This window comes from Poecilia latipinna, unplaced genomic scaffold (genome assembly GCF_001443285.1).
Source record: "Poecilia latipinna isolate Pla-1442-1.1 unplaced genomic scaffold, P_latipinna-1.0 Scaffold989, whole genome shotgun sequence".
Lineage (NCBI taxonomy): Eukaryota > Metazoa > Chordata > Actinopteri > Cyprinodontiformes > Poeciliidae > Poecilia > Poecilia latipinna.
Genome location: NW_015113605.1, coordinates 146,678 through 155,398, shown reverse-complemented (window position 1 = coordinate 155,398; position 8,721 = coordinate 146,678). Strand labels below are relative to the sequence as shown.

General features: G+C 39.0%; 1 protein-coding gene across 1 annotated transcript; it reads left to right on the top strand.

Moving 5' to 3' along the window:
• The first annotated feature begins 4,038 nt into the window (after positions 1-4,038).
• Positions 4,039-7,438, top strand: LOC106958463 (interferon-induced protein 44-like). Its single transcript, XM_015050371.1, has 8 exons — positions 4,039-4,099; positions 5,298-5,339; positions 5,417-5,450; positions 5,680-5,878; positions 6,131-6,289; positions 6,379-6,550; positions 6,711-6,811; positions 6,967-7,438. Exons 2-8 carry the CDS (start codon positions 5,300-5,302, stop codon positions 7,123-7,125), a joined length of 864 nt encoding a protein of 287 aa, XP_014905857.1. The 5' UTR covers positions 4,039-4,099; positions 5,298-5,299; the 3' UTR covers positions 7,126-7,438.
• Positions 7,439-8,721: the final 1,283 nt, after the last annotated feature.

The window sequence follows — 8,721 nt, the reverse complement described above, 5'->3', positions numbered from 1 at the left end:
AAAGTATACTGAGACGGTTTTCTACAAAACATCCAATCGAATCCTCAGTTTCACTTTCGCTTTTAAACCAGTTAGTTTCTAGACCATACAAAGCTTTGGCTTTTTCCAAATATTTATTACTTTAATATATTTTGCAGTATTATACTCAGTATTATTGCTAAAAAACTATATAAAAAAATCATACACCATAACAAACATCAAACTAAACTCACTTTGTTTCAACTGTCCTAAGAACATCACCAGTTATGAAACAAGCAATAAACAGCCTTTGGTCAAGTGCCATGATCAAGATCATCAAGCGAATAAACAAAAATGCTAATTTACATTCCAGTTATGAATCAGGTGGCCTTTTAGCCGTGAAGGTAAAAGCCCACCGTCTTTGTCCATATAATGTAAACTCACTGTTTGTAGGGAATGCTGAATGTATTGTAAAGAAACATGGGGACTTATGATCAAGTTACATCACAGCACATAACAAATGACAAGTTTGCACAAAGCAAAACATCTGATGTCTCTAGACGTTGTGTAACATGTAGAAACAGGCAGACATTTACGAGAGGATACAGGCTGTGACAGGTGGGACACCAGAGTGAAAAGGACACAAATGGAAACAGTAATCTGTTACCTTTCCAACTATGCAAGCACTTTAGCTTGGGAGATGAAATGGAGAGGAAAAAAAACACTTCTTGCAAAGATTAAAATCTAAACCAAATGTATCGAAAGACTGTGGAAAAAGTTTATCTCACTGTTTCAGGCTGGGACATGTTCATCCCTGTAATTTTGTTGAAGGTAGTCTAAAACATCCAAATTTGATGTTTTACTGTGATTTGTTTTACTTCAACGTGTAAAATTAAACTTTAAAATACACCTGGTCGCACCTGGTCGGCTTTAAAAAAACCAAAGTAGTGAATTTGCAAAAAATAAAAGTCATAAAAGCTACAGATTTCCAGCTTCCCTCTGATGAGTCTCTGTGTTTTTACATCAGTATTTGGCACCAGGTGTGATTTATCCCAGGGCTGTTGGTGGTAAAAAATTCTGAGCCTTTCTTTTATGCCTGGGAAAGACATGAGGTGGGGGGTGTTATGTATTCAACACACCTTTAACGCATAACGTATAATACAGTGTATCACAAAAGTGAGTAAACCCCTCACATTTCTGCAGATATTTCAGTATATCTTTTCATGGGACAACAATGACAAAATGTCACTTTAAAACAATGAAAAGTAGTCTATGTGCAGCTTATATAACAGTGTAAATGTATTCTTCCCTCGACATAACTATATAAACAACCATTAAGGTCTAAACCATCAGCAACAAAAGCAACTATACCCAAAAGTGAACGTTCCTTAAGTGTCAATATTTAGTGTGTTCACCGTTATTTCCCAAAACTGCCTCAACTCTCCTGGGCTTCACAGGTTGCCACTGTTCCACTCCTACATGATGACATCATGGAGCTGGCAGACAGTCAAGACTTGACGCTCCTCCACCTTCTGCTCGAGGACGCCCCAAAGATGCTCTGCTGGGTTTAGATCTGGAGACACGGTTGGCCAGTCCATCACCGTCCCTTTTGACTCTTTATATAACTGTATTTCATTTATTTATATTAGGCTCAGGGTTGTAACATGCAGGAACTGTCTTTTCTATTTGCAGTTGCTGAGGTCCAGTGGTGGTGATGTTGTCTTCCTCTTCTGTGTGTTCGAATTCTCGAATTTGGGTTGTCTCACTGCATCTGGTGCTTTAAAAGGTTTTTTTTTTTGGTTTGCTGTGTCTGGTGGATGCCGTCTCATCTACCGGTAACCTCAGCTACTGTTTTTCTTCTGTTTTCTTTTTCTTTTATAGGGAAGTGTGTTTTTAAAAGAGTATTTTAAAATAAAATTTAATAAATTGCTTTGTGAATCCAAGTCCTGTCTCAGATGTCAGAAATACCTGCATATCTGAATACCTGTGTGCCTTAAAAAGAAGATAAAATTCTTTTGAAGGCACACAGGTAAAAAAACAGTAACATTCCCTGGGTGAAATTTCCAGGGAATATTACTGAGGTGGATAACTCAGTAATATGTCATATGTCAGACACTTGACGTCAGATGTCAGCTATGCGGCTGGGCTGATACAATTTACAATCAGTCTAGGGCTCCATGGCTGGGATGCCAGTTTTGACGAGTCTGAATCGCTGCCAACAAAAAACTCCACTTCATCTCCAAGACGACAAACAAAATATGCGTCCAGTTTTTTGGCTTTTCCTTGCTCTCTTTTTTCCATCCTTTCCACTTTGCCGCTCCATGGAGCTCCACTCCTGTTAACAAGTGACTGATGACGTTGGTGGGGGGCTGGTGACAAGTTTTACCCAGAATACACTAGGAGACAATATTGGCAATCCACTTGTTGTTAGGTTCTGGTTTTTTTAGCTTGTTCCTTTGGGTTGCCGAGTTATCTCCCCACTAGATGGAGTCCGAGAGGTGGCGGGCTGTGGTTTCATTGATGATGTCATCCTCTCACCGGAGGCTGATCATCTAATTGACGGCAGCATAAGAAGGTGGAGCGCCGGTACTTCGACGCCAGAGTGTCAACCTTAGATGGTACCTCCAGCCCCTCAGAGTTTTGCTCCGAGTTTTCCTCTTTCTTGAGATCTGCCTGTTTTTGTGTTGTGCTTCATTGTGGGTTTTTGCTCTCCTCAGGATCCTTCCACATCTGGTTGCCTGACCGCTGTTTTTTTCCCACGACGTCATGGGATCTTGCCCCATAGATGCCTGAAAGCCAAACCTCACCTGTTACTGTAAGATTCTGGCAGCCATTCAGAAGTCTCCAATCGGCCGTTCCACCTAAACTCAGCCGCTTTCAAGGACAAGCCTCCCTGTCCGCCCTCCAACGCCACTCTCCGAGCCACCAAGCTCCACGGAGAAGCAACTCTATAGGTTAGAAAGAACTCCAGGACCAACCAACCCCCTCCAAGCCGTTCGGACGCACAGAGCCATGCACCGAGAGCAGCCAAGCAGTTTTCTGGACCAGCTTCGCTTTAATTGTTGCTTGCTGTAAATAAAACTTTTAATTTTTACATCCGTCTCTTTGGTGTTGATGCATGTGGGTGAAATCCGTTAAACCCATCATGACACTTGTAATTTTTGTCAAAGTTAAATGTAAGGATAAAATTATAGCCAGTCATGTAGCACAACATTCTAGTCAATATTTTACACCCACTATATCACTAAAACCAGTCGGTTCTGTAAAGTTTTTAGCAACCTACTATACAATCCTACATACACAGTGGTCATTATGAGAGGGCCTGCCTTCCCCTGAAGGCTTGGATCCCTACCTCCCATTCAGGCCCCATCCCCATTTTCAGGGGTTGTATTCAGTCACAATGCTTCCCTATTATCATAGTCCCCCAAAAATGCGCCTTTACATGATTTAATGACAGGCCTGTCACTATGTCTGAGGTTGTGAAATCTTTTGAGTGACTGTTGTTGAAGCATCTGAAAGAAGTCACAGGCTCCCTTGCGTTCTGCTTACTGGCTAAACAGGGCAGCAAATGATGCAGTCAACCTGGGACTAAACTTGATCCTGCACCATCTCACCCACTCAGCGTTACACACCAGGATCCTGTTTGTGTAACTCAGCTCCGTCTTCAGTACCATCAACCCAGACATCACTGGTCTGGTCAGAACCACTTGAATACACCTACAGCTCAATCAACATGGAGTTTGACTTGGTCAAGACTTTGGATAATGTAACAGAAAATTTCATAATGTGCTCCTCGCCTTTGTTTTTTAATTATCTGAATAGCTTTACCATAAAATTGGTCAGCTGCTCTCATATAGACCTCTACAGTCAATGTGAGGACGAGTCTATATAGCCATAGACTCGTCTATGGATATATTTTTTTAAAGAGTTCCTCCATTTGTTTTTCAATTAAGGAATGTATATGCTAACTTCAAATGTGTCAAAATCTCAGTTTATAGATGATTTCTCCAAAATCCCATGCTTATAAAAAGTGAAAGTAAACTGGTTTAAAAGGATATACATCTTGCAGCACCATCTCAGTCGTGCTCTGACAGGCAACTCAGTCTGTTTCTGATCTCTGTTAGAGGATTACAACATAAAGGTAAGTTGCTTTTTCCATTTCAATTTTAGAGGTCAATTTGCTTGTAAAAGTGAATAAATATTGGATGTATTTTTTGTTGTCATTAGTTTCGGTCATTATTATTGCATTTACTGCCAAGAAAAGCCAAGATCATCCCATTTCCCCATGCTGGAGATTTTAGTTTAATAATAACAATGAATACAGTTAGTTACCTTTAAAATTAATTACACAAGTGACATCAAGACCCAACAGTAGTAATAAAATTAATCTGGTTGTTATTGTGTCCTGCAAACTTTGCTTTAGTTCTTCCTTTTTCTATCTAACCATAAAAAATCATAGTCAGACAGAAAGAGTCATGAAACAGGAAGAGCAGGTTTCCTGAAGAAAGAGGAAGTGAGTTTCCAGCCTGCATATGTATAGAAATAGTTCAGACTATTCCTTATTTCAAAGCATAAAAGTTTTAAAGAATGAAATCTAAACATTTTTTGAGTAATTCAATAAGACCTAAAGTAAAATACTTAGATTAGTATTGTTTTACTTATAAGAATACTTACACTTGTGAGAATGCTTACAAGTAAAACAAGTAACTGTAACATGGTATCAAATAATTCAAATAATGGATTATTCTTGGTTTCTTTTCAGAAAATATCTGTAATAACTCACATTAAGATTATAATAAGAGTAACTAATAAGTAATGGTTATAATATTATGAATGAATGCTAAATCAGAGAAACTAAAAGGTTATAAATCTGATTTTGACATTGAACTGGAGATGGTGTAAAATGTGTAACTGTAACACCCTTGGGACTCATCACTAAAACCAACCTGGTTCAGTAACAAGTGCAAGTTGTAATAAAGAGAAAGAGCGACCGTTAACAGGTGTGCTCTGTGGACCTAGTTCACTGCAGGCTGCTCAGTCTGGCTAATTCACAGGGTGAAGAAGGAGGGACATCTGGATGGAGGGAGTGAGAAACCAGGCGAGTCTTTCTTTGTCTCAGCTTAATCAGAGTTTACTTCAGTTCTGGACAGGCTAAAACCCCAGCAGATTTAGGAAACTCATTTCACCCATTAGCTGGAGAGCTGGTAGCACATCTCCCTCCTCTCAGAAGAGGAAGTAGAGAGAGAGGAGGAGGGGGGGTGGGTGTTGTGCAACAACATTACTGAAAATAATTGATGGTGTTGAAGTTAGATTTGATCCCAGATGTTTCTGTATTTCAGCTATGGGAGGATCTAGTTCTAGACCGCGTCCTCTTCCTCTGCGTAAGTTTGCTTGACCCCAATGTGTTTTTTATTTATTATAATAAATAACATACATTTTATGTTTCTACAATTAACAGTTGTTGAAGAACCATGGCTGCAGATGAATTGGGAGTGAGTGACTATTCAATAATATATTATAGAACAACAATTATAGCAGAAATGTTCCATTTCAAGCCTCCATTATTTCTCGTCTAGCCCTCCAACCTTCCCTCAGCAGTCTGACTCTACTGTTGGGTTCCAGCAGTTATCCAGCCATTTGATTATGATCTGCTATGTCTCATTTGAAGCTCAGACAATAACTTGCAGCTAAAGGAGAAGTGATGTTTGTTTCCCTGAGCAGAGACAGAGAGTCTGACCTGCAGTTCATAAACAACTACAAACCTAAAGGTGAAGGTCAAGAGAAGTTCAGGATTCTTCTCCATGGACCAGTTGGAGCTGGAAAGTCCAGTTTCATCAACTCTGTCATCAGTATCCTGGAAAGTAGAATCTGTCGCAGGGCTACTGCGTGTAACACCGGGCAGGGCAGCTTCACCCGAGAGGTAGAAAGAAAATTGTTCCTTCTTTATCTTGAAAGTCCAATGATTATTTATCCACTGGTCTGAGAACTGCTGAATATTTCTACATTCACATCATGTTCTCCCATCTAGATCTGATGAAATGGAAACAGATAAACAGATTGAAAGACAAAATCTAGTCTTTAAAACTTAGAGGCACTAGTTCTGCTGTGACCTTGCAAGAATAGACAATGGATGGCTGGATGTTTTATTTTGAATGTTTGTTCTGGTTAACAGTACCAATCCTACAGGATTAAAAAAGGAAACCAGGATAACGAGTATCCTTTTGTACTAAATGACATGATGGGTTTGAGCAACGTCAGTCGGAGACACAGAAGAGTCCATGTGAAAGACATGAAAAAGGTCATGAAGGGTCACATTAAGGATGGATACAAAGTAAGATTTTTGCATCAACTTTGACAGCAAAAGGAGAAAAAATAATAATTTGTCACTATTTTTAAAACTATTTAACTGTCTGTTTTCAGTTCAACCCAGAGAGTACTTTGTCCAACACTGACCCGTTCTATAAGCAGAAACCAACTATCAATGACAAAGTTAACATCCTGGTTTCTGTCTTTGATGCCAACACAGCAAATCTACTGGGAAATTCTGTTGTAGAGACAATTCAGGACATTAGAGATGATGCTACTGAGCTGGGTGAGCGAAAACATTTCAAAGAACAATGAAAAGCCACTTAAGTTGTTTCACTTTGACTAAGCTGAACAAATTTTTTTGTATTTTCTGGATAATTTATCAATACAGTGAACTTTAAGCATTTAAAAGTGAGATGTAAAATTACTCTGCTTCCTCTCTGCAGGGATTCCTCATGTGGTCGTTTTCACTAAGATTGATGAGGTCTGTCCTGAGACCAAAAAAGATGTAAAAAATGCCTGCAAGAGCAAGTTGCTACAGGAAAAGGTACATTATGTGGTGCTGGTACTTCTTATGGTACAGTCACATGGAGTTGGACATGTATTTTCTGTAAAATAACTTATGTAAATCATTATTTTTGACATCTAATCAAACTTTGCTTCATCATTTCTAATCTGGTCTGCTTTGGTTTTAACTCACAGGTGAAGGACTTCAGCAAACTGATAGGAATCCCAGAGAACTGCATCTTCCCTGTGAAGAACTACCACTGTGAGAAGAAGCTGAACCATGACATTGATGCTCTGATCCTGAACACCCTGAGACACATCATCGAGATTGGAGACGAATACCACAGCAGCTAAAAACGACCAAAATCTAACCAGTTTATATCTACAGATATTTTATTACTGAACCAAGCTACAAAACTGAAAGAAAAACATTAAATCAGGCATGTTAAAGAGGTCTGCACAGTTTTAATAATAGACTAAAATATTTTAAATATTTTGTGAAGGTATTATACACACGCCCCTTTGCTCCATCCAGGCTTTTTTCAGGTCAACATCAATAACGGTTTGATTTAAGATTTTCTTGCTATGGACTGCAACATTGTACCCAGTATTTTATGTAAACTGCAGTATTTCAACCATTAAATGTAAAGATCAAAATAAATATGGTGCAGATTGCACCATATTTATTTAAACAAAGTGTTCTACATACATTATGAACACATTTAAGGGGGTTAAACTTACATCCTAGCTAAGCCTCCATGATTCTTCAGTGAGAAAGGCTGACATAACTAGAGGAATTATCTGATTTTCTTCTTATCTCAGGTGCCCTTTAGGATCCTTCTCACAGTTCAAATACTAATAAAGTTGAATAATGATTTTATCCACAGTGTGCAATAGCATCAGAATCTGTTCATGTCTTTAAAAAATTACTTTTATACAATAAAGTTAATATGTTTGTACAATAAAATGGTTGTCTATGGAATGTAATTGACATTTTTGTAGCCCACAAAACAACCGTTACACAAGTTTTCAAAAATATACTTTCTTTGCAGATTGCATAAAAATGCAGCCCAAAACGCAGTAGTGCATCTATAAACCAAAATCAATTACATTTGTATAACACCTTTCAGCAACAAGACAATTCAAAGTGTTTTACATCATAAAAACACAAAAATACAAAGTCATAGAACACACAGTGAGCATTAAATTTTGCCATCATTAGACATCAGATTATTGATTAATGTTTCATTGATCATGTTTTAGTCTAGATTTAGTGAGAACACAAGCAGCAGCGTTTGGATCAGCTGCAGTTGGAGGATCGATTTTAATAAGACAGACTTGTAAAGACACTGCAGCAATAATCACAAAAGGTTTTAAAACCCAGCAGTTATCAACCCACTATCCATCTATCCATCCTCTTTACACCCTTGTCCCTCAGTGGGGTCGGGAGAGTTGCTGGTGCCTCTCCAGCTAACGTTCCAGGCGAGAGGCGGGGTCACCTGGACAGGTCGCCAGTCTGTCGCAGGGCAACACAGAGACACACAACCATGCACACACACACTCACACCTAGGGGCAATTTGGAGAAAAATTACATTTGGACAAATTAATACTGCAGAATTACCGGACAATGTTCAACCTAGCATTCATCAGCAAAATGATCAAAAAAGCTGTTTAAACGGTAGTTTCCTAACAATAACCAACTGCTTTGATGACTTCCAGTCTGGTTTCCGATCTCACCACGGCACGGAGACTGGCCTAGTCAAAATGTTCATTGACATACATATAAATACAGACTGTGGGAGAACCACAGTGCTGGTTCTGTTGGACCTCAGTGCAGCTTTTCACACGGTTGACATTTTACTGAATCGACTGGAGAGTTGGGTCGGACTCTCCGGTCCAGTGCTCAACTGGTTTGAACAGGGATTTCTTTGCATCAACAGGAAACATCT

Coding starts and splice junctions, on each gene's coding strand:
- LOC106958463 (XM_015050371.1), top strand. CDS start 5,300: ATGGGAGGATCTAGTTCTAGACCGCGTCCTCTTCCTCTGC. Junction 6,290..6,378: donor ACATTAAGGATGGATACAAA/GTAAGATTTTTG, acceptor GTCTGTTTTCAG/TTCAACCCAGAGAGTACTTT. Junction 6,551..6,710: donor AGATGATGCTACTGAGCTGG/GTGAGCGAAAAC, acceptor TCCTCTCTGCAG/GGATTCCTCATGTGGTCGTT.